This window comes from Leptinotarsa decemlineata, unplaced genomic scaffold, assembly GCF_025532065.1.
Source record: "Leptinotarsa decemlineata unplaced genomic scaffold, Ldec_3_MD MMD2_tig00001064_RagTag_RagTag, whole genome shotgun sequence".
NCBI classification, from domain to species: Eukaryota; Metazoa; Arthropoda; class Insecta; order Coleoptera; family Chrysomelidae; genus Leptinotarsa; species Leptinotarsa decemlineata.
This window is the reverse complement of record NW_027412558.1, coordinates 2,401,814-2,419,465: the sequence shown is the minus strand read 5'-3', so window position 1 is coordinate 2,419,465 and position 17,652 is coordinate 2,401,814. Positions and strand designations below refer to the sequence as shown.

The following is a 17,652-nucleotide window of genomic DNA, read 5'->3' as shown; positions in this document are numbered from 1 at the left end:
AGTTTGCGGTGAGAAGTTGGTATGTTTGGTATGGCACGGTACTATCGGCATAAACTCTAGACGTTCTGGACATCAGAAATGTCGGATATGAACCAATTCACAACTCCATACATGCTACTACTACATATATCCAACTCCCTTCATATGATAATTCAGAAGAAAGTATACTGTAAGAAGACCTATTAGTTATCGTAGGACATTTATTCTGTAATCTGACTGTAAATCAGCATGGTTTTATGCAACATAGGCAATACCAACCTAGCCTATTTGAATCAGTAACGGTACTCGCCCATAACTAAGGTTCAACTGAACTAGGACTGTTTCGACCACAAACCCCAATACGCCTGAAAAGGCACCATTATATCTTTAAGTAAGACAATTAACACATGCGCTATTAGCACTATTGCGAAGAAATGAGAGATTTATTTGATATTTATGACAGTAAGTTTTGTTTCAACGCATATTAGCAAAATAGGCAGGCATAATAGGCCTATAAATTGTTATTTGTGTTGTAGCCCTTTTTGAGTACCGTATCACATAAAAAACATTTAAACTGAGACTTGTGACAATATAATAATATAATTCCTAACTAGGAAGCTCGGTATTTGGTCTGGACCCATGATTAATATATCACTGAGTTTTTTTAAGTAAACAGTCAGCTGAGCCGAAATCAGGCACAGTATATACACTAGAGAAATTCTTCCCAAAATCATTCATGCTATCTTGTGCTTCTGTTGATGCAGTCACCGTCATTCATTATTATAAAGCTCAAAAACTGGTTCGAATCGTTACTTGTATTATTCAGAATATCATCGATAAAACCTATTTTCTTTTTAATGTCAAACAACGAAATGGCTATCTATTTTGTATTGTAACAGGGCTAATTGGAATATTTTACGAAAAAACCAATACACTTTGAAATACACTTGAGTTGAGTTGAAAAAAATTGCGAGTTTCCGATTGTTTGGCGATTCAAATGGTCTCCAACTCGTTAAAAACATATGGCCAAGTCCGGTCCTGACAAAATTAAATTAATGACATCATCGGGCAATCCGTACAGTACGTATGAATGAAAACGTAACTTGTAAACGTAGAATATGATGTCACAGACATCATCACTCGTCTGAACATCCTAAACGAAATTAATTCCTGGTTCTAATTTAAAATATATTGAAAATACGTGGGAGGTTGGTCTGTTTCTCAGAACGGTTGGTGGCCTTGAATTGTTTGGTTCTTTGGTTTTGTGTTCGAACTTTTCTATCGCAAATTCTCAACATAATATATATTGTAGAGTGTTCCTCGAGAGATGTATATAAAAAGATAATGATAATGATGATATTTATTCATTATACAATAGGGAAAATAATAACAATATACAGAAAGAACAATGACGAAATATACAAACATAGAAAATGATTCAGTAAAAAACGCGAATAAACATAGAAAATGAAGACAAAGCCTAGTAATATAATATACAGTAAATATTTAGTTTTGGTTACATCTAGAATTGTTTTTGACCCCGTTACACATTCAATTTCAATATGAGAATCTATACTTACTGAACTGAATCAAAACCATCCAGTTTTCTCTGCATTCAAAATGGACGAGCGGAATTTATATTATAATTCATATTTCAACTGTTTCATATATCAATCTATTTCAATATCTAATTTTGATTTTGGATTTGATACAAAAATAGAATTTGCGAGTTTGAAATGTCTGGTTGTAGTACCATACATTTTGGGGGCCAATGCTTTTTTACATTTTTGAAACACTAATCGAAATAAAATCATACCTGGTGTTCTAATCACGATCCATCACTTTTAGCCTCATTAACTTTTTTACGCAAATGAATAATCATAACAAACACAAATTTTTTTCTGATCATCATTCTAAAATCAGTTAAAATTCGTTGTGTAGGTTATTGTATGGTTCATTAAATAAGATTTTAATAATCCATTTTTGCACTATCTCTAAATTTTTCAACAAATAGTTATTTGAACCCTGGTTTGGTATATTATTTTCAAGTGTTCGAAATTGCTATCTAAATATCTCAATTTTTCGTTAGATTTTTAGTGAATGCATTCCATATCATACCGTTATTAAGTGTAATTAAGATTTTCATTGAATATATTTACCATTCATTGGAACGTTTATGACTTTATGATTTTGAAGATAGTTCCCATAGCTAGAAAATGCCATAAACAAAATATTATCATGAATAGAATATTATATTGGTACTGGTAAATACTTTCTGTGTTGAATCTGACCAACTGATATTTTTAAAAAAGGAAGTAGAGTCATTGACGAGTGGATATACATACATTATGAACATAACCGGGCCAAGTACCGTTTCCTGAGGAACACCACAAATCACAACTATCGTTTGGCTCATTTCATTTCCAAAGATTTCTCATCTCTCAAACAGTGGAAACGATCTTTTTATGAATCTTATATTTTTGACCGTTTCCAGCACTGGATAGTACCATACGATTTGGAAAAGTTTACAAAGAAACATCTAGCAGGTTTCATCTTATCTGAAGTATGTTAAATGTTTTCAGCTGAATCTGTTACGAGTTCTTGTGTCGGTCTTTTTTCTATAAGCCCAAGTGGAACTCCTAGTTTTTCAACAGTCTACTTTTTTTGACATGTCTGTATCTTCTTCAGATTTACATGGTGGTTTGATAGCTTACATTTTCAACGTTTCAAGCTCATGAAGTTTCATTTATTACATATGTTAGATGGAAGTGAAGGCTTTGATAAAATCTGCACAACCATTCTTCATCAACATCCCTCAGAATGTTCTTACGTAGGTTTTTCAAAACAGAGATGAATTTTTCAAAATCTCAATAATTTGTATCCATAACTGTGTTACCTCTGATGTGGATGTTTCATTATAGTTTTGATTACAAACAAAGGAACAAACTAACATTTTGTAAAAAAGATTCAGGCCTAAAGCGTATATCATCCTCTTTCATACAAAATGCCTCCTCCTGTATATGACCTCAATCTTCGCTTAGAAATGTTATTTGAAACAAGTTTCCGACACATTATTGTTATTGAAGAGCATAATAGGTAATTATAGTGCACTTTGCAATACAAATTACTTTAATTGACTAACCAACGTGACACATAAAAGCATGCTTCCATACAACTTTACATGGACAATACTTTTTTCTATTGTACAATACAATTTGGATTTTATTGCATTCAACTGCGGAAATGTTTATCTTTGAAGATTTTAGTATTATTACAGAGGTTTACGTAATACATTTATACGGGGTTCAAAACCGAAAACAGTCGGCCAAGGAATAGTGCCTTATCAGCGGATCCTTTGTACGAGTCAGACTGTACGAAGTCATATCTGAATTTGTTTGCTGATTGTCATAAATATTTCCGATTCATACGTGATCGTCAAAAAACTGAGATCACCTCTGAAATCATCATTCCCGTCAGTCTGGCCAAAAAAGGCATGTAAAATACTAGGAGCAAAGTTCGTTATTAGGGTTTTTCCGAAGTTCTACCTTGAACGTTTAAAAACTGATAAGGGCTTATCTAACACAAGCACTCACAGTTATGTCAATAATGTTTACTATCGAACTGTAAGTTCAATTTTAAATGAGTACAATAAAAGCATAAATTCTATTGATTTCAATTACCTGAAAGTTCAATTTCAAGTACCCTAAACCGTTATTTCAACACCCTCATATACTAATTCGATGACAGTTATTTTCTGCAGAAGAAAATGAAAACTTCCTCGTTATTTGAAGTGATTATGCTGCCCACATTCACTTCATGTGATAGCAACACTCAGAGAACCGTCAGACTTGTATCTGTCAAACATTCAATCATAAAATTATGCTTTCAAGAGAAAGTACATCTGATCTGTAGAGTAGGGAGGGTGAGTGATTGACAAGTGGGAGTATATATCTTTGAAAGAAGTGAAAATTATTTCAAATAATTCAACCAATCATCATTTATCTCCTAATATCTCCCCAACAGGTTATGCAATACAAATATGGCTGATTTTACCTCAAATAGGTTTCTTGAAATACCTTCATTATTCAAGTTCAATAATTTACTTGGAAAATGTCATCAATCACATTGCTTCCAACAACATCGGGATGATATTTTTGGAATCGATTCAACATATTTCCAAGGAAAGAAAGAATGAGTTTTTTTATGAAGGGAGAAAGCATAACATTGGATGAATCACAAATAGAAGAGGATCGTAAAAAAATCAAATACTGGAAACAATGGAAACTTTATTTCGATAAAAAGTGTTATATCCGAATGAGTTTGACATCAATTAAGAGCATACGTTTCTTCACTTGACACATAGATGGAACAGTAATTTTTCATTGACAAAAAATGGTCCATAAAAAACTATGATTTTCTCTATAAAACATTACTTTCGTTCAATAAGAGAGCAGCAGTTATCACTTATCATTGGCCATATTGTTTTAACTTCTTCTTCTTTTCTATTGGTTGGCCTCAGCAACCAAGGCTATCCGGCCAGTTGAGAACGAATTGTTTCCACAGGTTAACTGACAGTTGAAATACATTTTCGTTCTTTGGCGGTTACAACTCATGTGTTTTCATCACCGACAGGCCAATTTTGGTCAATTCCTAGAAGTTTGATGCATAAATGAATTAGGAATCTGTATATAATACAAGGATTTTTCGTGTTTCAGGATTCAATTATCTGCAGTAGTCCATATTTCATCATAGCCTGTAAATTCTTCAGGTTCAGAGTAACCTTTGAGTCAGGTTTTGTAAGGACCGGTCTGCTATAAAAATATTCAGTGTATCATCACAAAACAAGTACAACCGTTAAAAAAATTGAAAACATACAATTTGTTTTTGCTCTGAAATATCTCCTGGATTATGTCATATCTAACTTGTAACGTCATAAAACAGGTTTAAAGTTTTAACAAAAATCAACATACGTAAAAATACCTCCAATACGGTATTACAGAGTAGATGTAATTTGCATTATCATAACAGGTAATTCATTCAAGCGGTTATTATAATGTGTATGATTCACCAATCGCGAATTGGTGAATCATTTCATGAATTTCAAAAACACTATCATAAATGTATTAGATAAGAATCATTTGATGAAATGAGAATATTTTATGACTCTGTTATTTGGAAGAATCCACAGTTAACATACCCACTGAAGATAACACGTTGTTTATTGTTAATTCCACATAAGGTTACTCGATTACAAACGATAAGTTAGGGAATCAATCAACTCTCATATTTTCGTCTCAATTCCACCCCAAAAAATGTTTAGCGCCCGCAAAAGGATAAATATTACCTGTGTCATCATTTTGAATAGTCCTCGACTAATCCTAACAAAAGCACTGAGAAGGTCATTGTGAAAAGAAATTCCGGATGATTCATAAGATAGATATTTCGAAATAATTTAAAACAGTATGGATATATGTAGGAATAAAATGCTCCCAGGCATTATTTGACAAGATTAGTGTTGCACCTTCTTGACAGGTACAGGATGTCTTCAAGCTTGCAAAATTTGGTCCCTAGTATCTGGATGCCGAGGTGTGACTGCCACATAGGATATAAAGATTGTACTGAATTCCTAGGTGTGCTCATAGAAAAAAATCTTGAATTCGATGATCATGTTGAACAACTTGAAAACAAGATCTCTTCTGGTTGCTATGCAGTAGAGTAATTTATAAAGAACTAAGACCAGCTATCACAAAACTGGCATATTACGCTCTTTTTGTGTAACACAAGAATTCTTGACGAAGTGCTCAGTTTACAAAAAAGGGCCATTTGGTACATATATAAAATCAGACCCCATGAGTCATGCAGGGATATTTTCACAAGTAACAAAATACTTAGGGTCATAGCATTATTCATTCTGGAGTCGAGAGTGAAATCATGGTTAAAATCAAGATTTAAACCAACTGGATTTTAAAGAAAAAACCTGTTTTCTTCATTTGGTTTTTCTCTCTATGTTGTTGATATTAATCTAATAATGAAAACTAGAGTTCAATAAACTACAAATGAAAGTTTGATATGTAAATTATTAAATTAATATTTGAATTGAAGGGGTTATATTTTTAGGAGTGATTAATTTTTGGGAAAGATGGAGTAGTAGAAAGCCAAAAACTTTCTTTCCCATAAATTAATATATTTTAAATTATTGTAATAATCAAAAGAACTGTAATTTTATACTAATAATATTCAAATTTTCCTTCATTTTGTTATATTTTTAGTACATCTGCCGCAAATGAAGATAAATAAAATCTATATACGTATTTTAGAACTTTGTTATTTTGAATATTATTACGTTTGAAGATGTTTTGTTTTGTTAAATTAATTTTGTGTGTGTAAATAAAAATAAAAGTTGTCTTAATCATTTTTTCATTGTTTATTATTAATATATAATATATTAATGTTACTAATTTTTAAAGTATTCAGACTTACAATACATTGTATTAACTAAACCTGGTTTAAACCAAATAAACCTAGTTCAAACACAAAAAACTGTTTTTTTTTTGTTTTATTTCTGAAAAAACCTTGGTTTTTGCCAACCCTGCCACAAAACACACTGACTTGGATAAACTCCTATATAAGTGCTCGGCATTTGACAGTCTAATATAACAATATCGTGTCGAAGGAGCATGATGTGACATTAGGAGTTCCTCAGGGATCAGTACTGGGACCTTTACTTTTTGTGGTATTTGTTAATGATCTCTTAGAACATGTTGACAATTGCTACATAAATATGTTTGCAGATTATACCACAATGACAATCACGAGGTCCACACTGGATGGTATATTAATAAGAGTCAAAGAAGTTATTGATAGATTTACGTCATGGTGTGAACGCAATCATTTAATATTAAATACTTCCAAATCTGTTTCAATGAATTTTTGCCAGAAAAAAGTAAAATTCCAGAGGGAGTTGATATTACTGATGGAATAGCAATGTCACATGATGTTGAATTTCTAGGTACCATGTTAGATGAATTTTTAAATTGGGATCTACATATTGATGGGGTTAGCAAGAAACTTAATGCACCATTCTTCGCGATTAAGCAAATGAAATTGCTTGAATTGCTTGTAGGTAAAAATATCTTTCAAGTATATATTTTGCAATGGCGTATCCACATATTCCCTTAAGTATAATGTCATTGGAGTGTGGTGGAGATTTGAATAAAATATGTGTTGCCCAAAAACGCATTATAATACTGATTTTTGATATGGACTATATAAATTTTACAAAAAGGATTTGAAGCTTTATATCTTCTATTAATTATCTGCGGGCGCTTTCAACAGCTGGTCGTACTGTCATCTTCTAGGCACTCCTCAAACTGAGGAGTGCCTGAGGAGTGCCTAGAAGATGACAGTACGACCAGCTATCGAAAGCGCTCGCAGATAATTAATAGGAGATATAAAGCTTCAAATCCTTTTTGTAAAATTTAATATTAATATATTAATATATATATATATATATATATATATATATATATATATATATATATATATATATATATATATATATATATATATATATATTTTTGATTGATGCAATATATTAAACAAAACTATACACATTCCTAGAGAAGATCTAACACGAAGAAGAGTATACCTGATGCAGAACAAATACAGGCAAATTCACCTAAAGTACCTGAAATACCTGAGTTAAGACGCTCTGACCGTATAAAGAGACAGACAACAGGATGTATAAATGTAAGTCACAAAAAAGATTTGAATCTTTATAACTTCTATTTAATTATATGCGAGCGCTTTCGAGTAGAGCCTAGATGGTAGTATGACCAGCTATCGAAAGCGCTCGCATATAATTAAACAGAAGTTATAAAGCTTCAAATCCTTTTTGTGACTTACATTTATATTGAAATATATATATATATGTATATATATATATATATATATATATTTATTTATTTATTTATTTATTCATTTATTTTTAAATTGTGACGTTTGTATATTAGGTGCCGTGATTTATGTTTTTACATTTATATTTTATCTTTATTCTTTAATTTTTTATTCAAGTATGACTAACTATTGTTTTCATTCTTAATATGTATGTAACATATATCACAATTATTGACTTACCATATGTAAATTAAGTACCGAAAATTATTGAAAAAATTATTATTATTATTATTGAAACAACCCATTAAAAGACTGACATGAACAATTGTATCTAAAAAAGATACTCAGACAATTTTGAAGACAAAAAAATTTAAATTGCAAATGAATAAAGATCCGAAGCTAGCGTAGTTTCCTCCACCGAAAAAAACTGGATTCATGAAAAAAGTAGATTTTTCGAATTTTGAGAATGGCCCTATTTCGGAAAGTAGATCGTATCGCAGAGTTTTGACTCCATAAACGTGTTCAAGGGATGAAAATACGTGATTCTGATTGATTTTTTTAAAAAATTGGCGCATTCGCACTAGTTTCGTACAACAATACGCCAAAAATCATAACACAAATATACATCTCACTTTGGTAGCAATAAATTGTCGAAGTTTGTCGATGTTTTTCACACAGAAAAGCTCCCGTTCACGAAAACAAGACGGTGACTTACCCTAAAAAAATTCCTCCGTTGCTCGAAAGACAACCTCTCTGGCCTGACCCTCCTTCCGGATAATCTTATTTCGGAGTTGATCAAAGCGTTGTTGCTGTTCCTCGAATCGCCCATAGCGACCCAAACCGTTTTTCGACCGTGCTTCGCCGATATTTTTTAGGGAACCGTTCACTCCCCGAAACACGTCGACATCTTACAGAATCGAAAATACGACTGAAGGTGAGATGCTTTAGCCTACCTGCCGAATGGCAGACTGACGACGTCTTATCTTTTATGATTACGGTGCCATAGTAGTCGGAATTACATATTTGTTCGATGAAAATTATGAGGTATGACGTGGATGGTGTGATTTCGTTTGAATTTCCCGGGTATTCGAGGTGTTTCTCCCGAGAATTTCGACTTTCCTCGTGATTTATGAAGGGAAATTCATACTGTACCAAGTGCGCAATTTTCAGTAAACTTCGATTTCCTCACAATAGGACTCTCCTGTTTGGCCCGGTTGCAGAAAGTTACAGTAAAACACACCAGCCGCTGACCACCATACAAATCTCTCTAACAGATCACAATCAGTCTTTTTGAAAGAAGCCCATTCAGTAAGCTCAACAGTAAAACATGGTGTGCCACAGGGATTGGTATTGGGTCCACTATTTTTCAACGATATCTTTGATTACATGAATCCACTGAACTGTGTACTATTCACAGTTGAGGGGCTAACTCGAATCATGTATGAGTTCTACAAAAAAAGGCTGTAGGAATTGTAGCTGAATAATGCATTTACCCTCTACTTACATTTTTCATTCTCTCCTGGATTTTCATAAAAACCCATCAACTTATCCTATTAATATCAATATTAATATTGTTAATATTAATGATTAAGACAACTTTTATTTTTATTTACACACACAAAAAATTAATTTAACAAAACAAAACAACTTCAAACGTAATAATATTCAAAATAACAAAGTTCTAAAAAACGTATATAGAATTTATTTACCTTCATTCGCGGCAGATGTGTTAAAAAGATAACAAAATAAAGAAAAATTTAAATTACTATACTACTATTATACAATTACAGTTCTTTTAATTATTACAATAATTTTAAATATATCAATTTAATAATTTAGATATCGAATTTTCATTTGTAGTTTAATGAACTGTAGTTTTCATTATTAGAATAATATCAAAAACCCAATAAAAAACAGGATTTTTTCTTAAAAATCCATAGCAACCAGAAGAGATCTTGCTTTTAAGTTGTTTAACATGATCATCAAATTTAAGATTTTTATTACGATATTTTAATATTATTAATATTGATATAATATTATTATACCTTGTTATAATTATTATATTAATAATTATAATATATTAATATTAATTTGTATGCATATAAATTGATCCTTCGCCAAAATCAATGGAAAAGATCTGCGAACATCAAGAAAAGGCTAAGCCTACACATGTTCAACCCAATAATAATTCGTTTAGAAGTGAACCTTGAGGTACTCCCGAAAATAATTTAATGGAACGAATGAATATTCGATGTAAATAATTGGGGAATATTTGTCGTTAACTTCGCGAAGTCTTCTTCGAGATTAAATAACTGAATGAAAAACGAATTCGCCCATATGCGGTATCCTAAAAAAGCCCTGATCTTTACTAACACCGAAACGTTTGTTCTTTCCGAAGGTCAGCAGCAAACGGACATGAATACCGAATTAGTGAGACTATATGGTCTAATATTTTATTAGCTCAGACAAGTTCAATATTAATATTAAAATCAATATTAATCATTTATTAATTGAGCTATAATATTAATATCAATATTGATATTGATATTAATTAATATCAATATTAATATTAATATTGATATTAACTAGATTGCTAATTGAAATAATTCCGTATCTCAAATAACAGCATAATTTGTTACGCAACAGCGTAGGTGGTATGATGATAATAATTAGATATGAATTTCCCAAGTATACTCAATGTTTTCCTGATAATAATATCCGGTGGTTGCCAGAGGGTAAATCTTTTATGATTTATGATAGTTCACAATTAGAGGAATTCGTGGATTTTAGCGAAATTTCATTTTAAACACATTGCAAATGAGTAATTGATAATCCAAAAATACATTTCGTTATCTATGTGAGTAAATGATGATGGAAATACATATTCATCCGAAATATATAAGTATAGAATGAATAATTGATTCAGAAAACCTCTCAAAAGAGCTCTATCGAACAAAAAGTACTATTCGTTTCAAAAAACTCTGCTGTGATAGATTTTTCTCGATTTGTACAAATAACATAATCTATATAGGAGTTCCAGAGAGATCCATTTGGGAGTTTTTTATTTCGAAGCAAAGGAATTTGAAGATTTACTTTCTCTCAATCTTTCGAGTTGATGGGAAATATCTCCAAAATGATTTTCTCACATTTTTAATAATGTCAAAGAATATAAACTCACATAATTCAACACTACAAATAGAACTCTGTATGAATATAATGCTGGTAAAGGTATTATGCCAGAAATAGCAAAAATTGGTTTATCTTCTCAGCAGTGCGAGTCAGCCAGAATTCTCAGTGTTTTTTTCCATGAATAATAAAAGAATTGCATAAGATAAACTTTCCTATAAAATTAATTCATAATTCAGGTGCTCTTTCATTTAAAACGAATACCTGAATTTCAAAACATTGCTTTGCATAATATATGATGACATTTATTATACAAAACGCCACCCTTTGCTTAGACACCTCCAGTGTGCATTTCATACATCATCTCACCCACTGTATAACTGACATCCAAAGGAGTGCTTTCACGATTCCTAGTAATCTAAATTCCGTCGAACATTCCAGACAAATGTTTTCAATTCCTATTCCCGAATAGAAACAAGGTCAATGAACCAATTCCGTAAAATTCCACTCAAAACTCATTCAACATAATTAGAAAACAAAATAAACGGCTAGATTCAAGTTGTGCATTTTCGGCTCGCTGAAACTCTTTGATCATCTGGAACGAAGTACAAGAGAAAAACAGAAGCGGAAACTGTCGAGAAACAAGATGATGTTGTGATGGTGGAAAATCTATTGTAATCGAATTATTAGACTCTACAGCAGTAGCAGAGCATATCGCTGTGCTAGAACAATACTGGGACAACTTGACAAACATAGTTTTGAGAAAAGTAAGTTTTAATGTTGTAATTGTAGCTGATATTTACATTTCTCAAACTAACAATGTCATTTTATGGTGTTTGGTGTGGTGGTATATGGAAGCCTAATGTTAATATCATTATTGTTATAAAGTGTCAATTTTGTTCTTTAACCTCTTTTTGTAAGGTGTCTTTGTATTACACTGGAAAAAAATATTTTGAAGATATCTCGTTTTTGCTCAAAGTTATCTCAGTATTGAAATTACTTTTTTGTTTTTGGTATAAGTTATTCCTACTTTTGTTGAATAAGTCCTTGTATTATTCTATATTTTTTTGAACATCAGTAAACTTAACAGCGATATATGCTGTTGGCTCGCAACAATGGCCCTTGACATAATCCGTTCAAACAAAAGTATGTTTGTACCTGTAAATTTCAATTTTGAAACCAGTAAATACGTATCTGTTGAAAGACAACACATAACAAAAATATAAACTTGAACTATGCGAACAGCAATACTATGCGATTGCAACCTTTCCTCATCACGCGTGTCCCGTAGTTGTGCTTCAATTTATTTTTCGCGTTTTTGTTTCTGGGACAACTTACATTTCATTCAAATTGTATGCGGAGGACTTTATTTCATAAAATGTAATGATTTTGAGTCTATATTAACAGTTCCAGTAGACTTGTACATTTGCGCCAAAAGTCTTAGGGAAAGTTCCTTCACGTTTTTGACCTATAAATTAAAAAGCAGTTGATTCTCGGGGAGTAAAAGACAAAAAGAGAGAGAGAGAGTTGTTACCGCTTAAGGATCGTCTCGCTTTCAACTGAATGCCAATAGGTTTTTGAACTTGTCTGAGCTAATCAAATATTAGACCACATGATATAGTCTCACTAATTCGGTATTCATGTCCGTTTGCTGCTGACCTTCGGAATGAACGAATGTTTTGGTGTTAGTAAAGGTCAGGGCTTTTTTAGGCTTCCGCATATCGGCGAATCCGTTTTTCATTCAGTTATTTAATCTCGTAGAAGACTTCACGAAGTTAACGACAAATATTCCTCAATTATTTACATCGAATATTCATTCGTTCCATTAAATTATTTTCAGGAGTACCTCAAGGTTCACTTCTGAACGAATTATTATTGGGTTCAACATGTGTAGGCTTAGTCTTTTCTTGATGTTCGCAGATCTTTTCCATTGATTTTGGCGAAGGATCAGTTTATATGCATATAAATACGAAGAATAATTACGATAACCGGTGAGTTTTTGAAATATACCACGGTACAAAGGCAATAACTATTAGGATCAATCCATTGGTGGGATATTACCGCAGTTTTATCCCAACACCAAACCCTTCTTTTAACACTTCGACACGTGTTTCGATCACCAAGTAATCATCTTCGAGAGGAAGATAAAACTTCCTCTTGAAGATGATCAATTGGTGATGCTTTTAAGGTATTCAAAAATTACTTTATTGTGAGATTTTCACTAAACAGTTTCACAAAAACGCAACACGTGTTTCGCCATACAATGGCTTCTTCGGGCATGTCTTCATTAACTAATTCTACACATTCAATGCTAAATATACCTTATTGAAGTACCTACATTTCAAGTATCTGATTTTTACCTAAGTTTGTAATGAATTAAATTAAGATTGGTCGGTTCAACGTGGTTGCTTTCTTCACTCACTCAAATAGACCGCCGTGTTAGTCGGTGATTCAAGCCCCAGGCTGAACGATCAATTTTCACTTGTCACACGTTAAAAGTTAAGACCTCGTTAGTCCTTAGCTCGCACAAGTTTTGACTTCTGAGGGTTGTCGTTCGTAGGGGTGCGACACCTGGTTAACGGAAAAACAATTTTTTTTAAACCTGAGCTTATGTCCCAGTTTCCAGATTTGAAAAAATATTTAGTAGCGGGGAGTTATTCAATTCTATTTTCTGACATGTGAGCTTCTTCGCAGCCAAATGCCATTTGATCCAAATGAAAACAATGTCAATTTCATTACTGAAAAAGCACTCTAAAGTTTTTATAATTTCAAAAATAAGTTATTTTTTATTGATATGTCTTTTGTAGTTAGTAGGGAAAAGAAGGACAGATTTGGAATCCGATAAAATGACTGAACTAGCTTCGCCATTATGTTTAACCTACAAAAGAGCTTGAAGTATAGCATAAGCCTCTCCTGTGTACATCGAAGTATTATTGGAAAGGTGGAATTGAGAAACAATATTTTTGTTTTGTATATACAATGCACTTCTAGTGCCAGTGATCACTTTTAGACACATCACAGTATATTGTGTTGAAAGATTCAATTGTTCCCAGTACCGATTTTGTAAGAGATTGATTGAGTTGAGAATTCACTGAGAAGTTGTTGAATTTGACCGTTGGTTTGAACATCAACATAGGAAACCCCAGCTGAAACTGGAGTTTCTGTCCCTGAGAGTTGATGTAATTTATCTTCTCCAATATTACGGCGAAGGCTTCAGCCAAAGGAGGATTATTCCTAAGCATCCTAGAAGATTGAGTTTCAAACTCTTTCTTCTGAATGTTACACGTCGTATTCATGATTGAACTCATGTCCTTCTGCTAAAAGGTGATTTGCAAATGTGGAATTAGTCTTTCTATTTACAACATTACTTATATGCTTTTTGAATCTTTGGGAAAATGTTCTCCCTGTTTGGCCAATATATAGTTTTGGACAAGAGCCACAAGTCAACTTATATACTCCTGATCTTTTTTCCTGATGCTTTATTCAAAATCCTGTAACTATTACGAGTTGTCAGTGTTTTTCTCTTACTTTTAACCATCTCATTATTTATTGTATACATATATTCTACACAATATTGTTTCAACTGGAGGATGTCTATTAATAATCAAATTGGTCATTATTTTGGAGCATGTTCTGCATCAAGGAGATTCGCGTTCAAAATTCATTAAAGGAAAAGAAGACAGTGCAGAAAAAAAGACATAGTAAATGAAATTTTGCGATAACTGTTGTTACAGTTGGAAAATAGGTCTTTGTTTGTTTTTCGGGGAAAAATTAAAAAAGTTCTGTCTACATTTAAGTTAGTGATAGCGATATAGGTTTATCTGGTAATTGGAAATGAGTATGTCCCGATGAATCTTCAACAATAATCCTAAACCCATTACTGTAAAACGTCACCGAACACAATTGTCAAAAGTCGTTAATTACCTTGCTGCTATTCCGTCAACGTTATCCAGAATCGCTAAAATGACCAGATTTCCTCCGAAAATAACCACTCATTCGCGTAAACCGACAACACATGCACGCACACAAACCAATAAACAGTCGTACTGAACGGAATCAATCATGCGAATAGCCAGCAGGCCACGACCGACTGCAATCAGACAGTCATTTGTTCGTTCCGCACAAGGCCAACGTAACCCACGACAATATCGAATCGCATCCTTCGAAACGGGCACCAGGATCAGGACTCCTGCGAAAAAGGACGAAGCCGAAACGTTTCGCCGTGCTATGGTGTACCTGGCCGCAGATTGATCCCGGTAGACCGTGTTTCCACCGTAGCCGTGTCGAAACAAATGATAGTGGACGCGAGCGAATATAGATTTCGCTCGGCGAAGGACGAAACGCTGTGTTTTAATTAAAAGCTGGCAAAGGTAGAGGTGTAGTGGATACGAGTGCGCGTGTGTTTTTGCGGTGAGTGATTCAGAATAGAAGTGGTTTGTAATGAAGGTACGAGGGCGATGAGAGTTGTTCTCAGCTCGCACAAGTATCGACTTGGTGGGTTGTTGTTCGTAGGGGGTCAACAGCTAGTCAACGAAATAACAGATATTGTAGAAATATCATTTTTTTTTCATAGAGCCACTCTAGTGATAAGATTCTCCTACACAAGAACCTAGGCATCATTTATGAACGCATTCTTGCAGTACAATTTCTATGAAAGATTCAAAACTATCACACCAAGCAGAGAGGACTGGAGAAACGCCCACTGGTTGAAGCGGGAGAAACCAAGTCGTTTGATTCAAGGTGATTGACAATGTTTCATGATGAATTTCACTAGTTCAGACTTCCATTGTCTAATATATAAAATGCCTTCACACTTGTATGGACTACCCAAAATTCACAAGAAGGACGTTCCGCTTAGACCCATCATCAGCTCCAGAGATTCGGCTACTCAAAACTTGTCTAGATTTTTACTTCCCATAATACAACCATTACAAGGAAAACCATCGTCTTTTGTGAAGAATTCAAGGCATTTTGTCGAACTACAAGGGTCAATTGAAGTCACACAGGAAGACCAACTAATTAGTTTCGACGTAGAAAGCCTTTACACCAACGTTCCGGTCGAAGAAGCACTCCAAATCATACAGAGAAAGCTATCCGAAGACGGGAACCTGAAAGAGAGAACGAATCTACTTTTAGAAGTAATTATGGAATTACTAGGATGCTGTGTACGAAACTGTTATTTCCAACTGAAGGACGAATTCTTTACACAAGATGAGGGACTGCCAATGGGATCGCCACTTTCACCAGTCATAGCCAAAATATATATGGGGTGGTTTGAAAGTCTGGTCATTGAAGAAGCCCACAAGAAACCTCGAGTCTGGTTGAGATATGTTGACGACACCTTTATGATATGGAACCATGGGAATACTGAACTAGACGCCTTCCTGAAACACATCAACAGCGTAAGACCACCCATCACTTTCACAATGGAGAAGGAAATTCACAACGAATTGCCATTCTTAGACGTTTTGGTGAAGAGGACCGACACTAATTGGGAAACATCTGTATATCGAAAACCCACTCACACGGGACAGTATCTGAACCACGAATCCAACCACCATCAATCAACTAAAAGAGGAATCATCATGACTCTATTAGACCGTGCTTTTGGGCTCTGTAACACGAAGGAAGGTCTCGAGAAGGAACTAGACATCATCAAAAATGATCTTCAACGGAATGGCTACTCCAAAGCGATGGTAGAAAATATTTTGGCTAAAATATAGTAGGAGCTAAGCAAGGAACAGAAGCCGTCACAACCAGTTCTTGCACTTCCTACGTCAGAGCATTATCGGAGAGGATAAGCAGAATTGGTTCCAAGTACAACATAAAAACCTGCTTCAAATCCGGTAACACTATCCGTAGCAGCCTCACGAAAACTAGGCCACCAAACGCGAACTGCGATTCCAAGAATTGCATCTACCGGATACCCTGTGAATGCGGAAAATCCTATATTGGTGAAACTAAGAGGCCATTGAATGTTCGCATTGCCGAGCACAAGAAACACACACAGCGAGGGAATCAAATCAGGAATAGCAGACTATGTTTGGACCCATCAATACAACATCGAGTGGTCCCAAGCTGATATCTTACACAGAGAGGAACATTGGCTTAGGAGGAGATTCAAGGAAGCCGCATAACAAGTTTTTTATGAGATTGATAACACATGTTGAAGAGAGGAAGGTTTCAAGTATGGATCCCTGAGGGACTCCCTGTTCCATGAAGTATGACTCTCTGTGTTCTCACTTGTAAGTAAGGTACCCTTGGAACTCCACAATGATAAGCTCAAGAAAAATCAATGATTAGAACATATATTCCCAGTTACTATCAAGGGAAATTATAACATGTTCGTTGAATCCATACAGAGAGAAATTTACAAGTGAAGTGGAAGGATAATAATTGATTTTTTATCTTAAGTTCAAATAGTTCGGAAGCTCCAAAGGATATTGAGTCTTCTGTTGTTTTCATATTCACTGAAGTCATGTTTTTCTCTAGACAAAAACGTTATATCCTATTTAAAAAATTATTAGAGATGTAATTTTGGCCATTATAATTGGATTTTTTTAGATTTTTCATCATCTCAAGGAAGTTATATTCATGATTGGATTGGAAAAATGGTGTTACGGCAGAAATCAATACTACTTTTATAAAATT

At 33.7% G+C, this 17,652-nt stretch overlaps 1 protein-coding gene across 12 annotated transcripts in view; it reads right to left on the bottom strand.

The window, feature by feature from the left end:
- Sarm (Sterile alpha and Armadillo motif) overlaps window positions 1-17,652 on the bottom strand; it is a 185,890-nt gene that overhangs the window by 42,261 nt on the left and 125,977 nt on the right. The window contains exon 1 of one of the 12 annotated variants that reach the window (XM_074175531.1): window positions 14,926-15,256. The exons of 8 other annotated variants lie outside the window; for them this stretch is intronic. Coding sequence is in view for 2 of the 4 variants with exons in the window: in XM_023166026.2 (XP_023021794.2) it covers window positions 8,591-8,704 (114 nt within the window). In the remaining 2 variants the exon portion in view is untranslated. Of the gene's footprint in view, window positions 1-8,590; window positions 8,862-14,925; window positions 15,257-17,652 lie in introns of those variants that run through there. 3 more of the 12 variants (XM_023166086.2, XM_023166026.2, XM_023166057.2) reach the window with 3 other exon arrangements.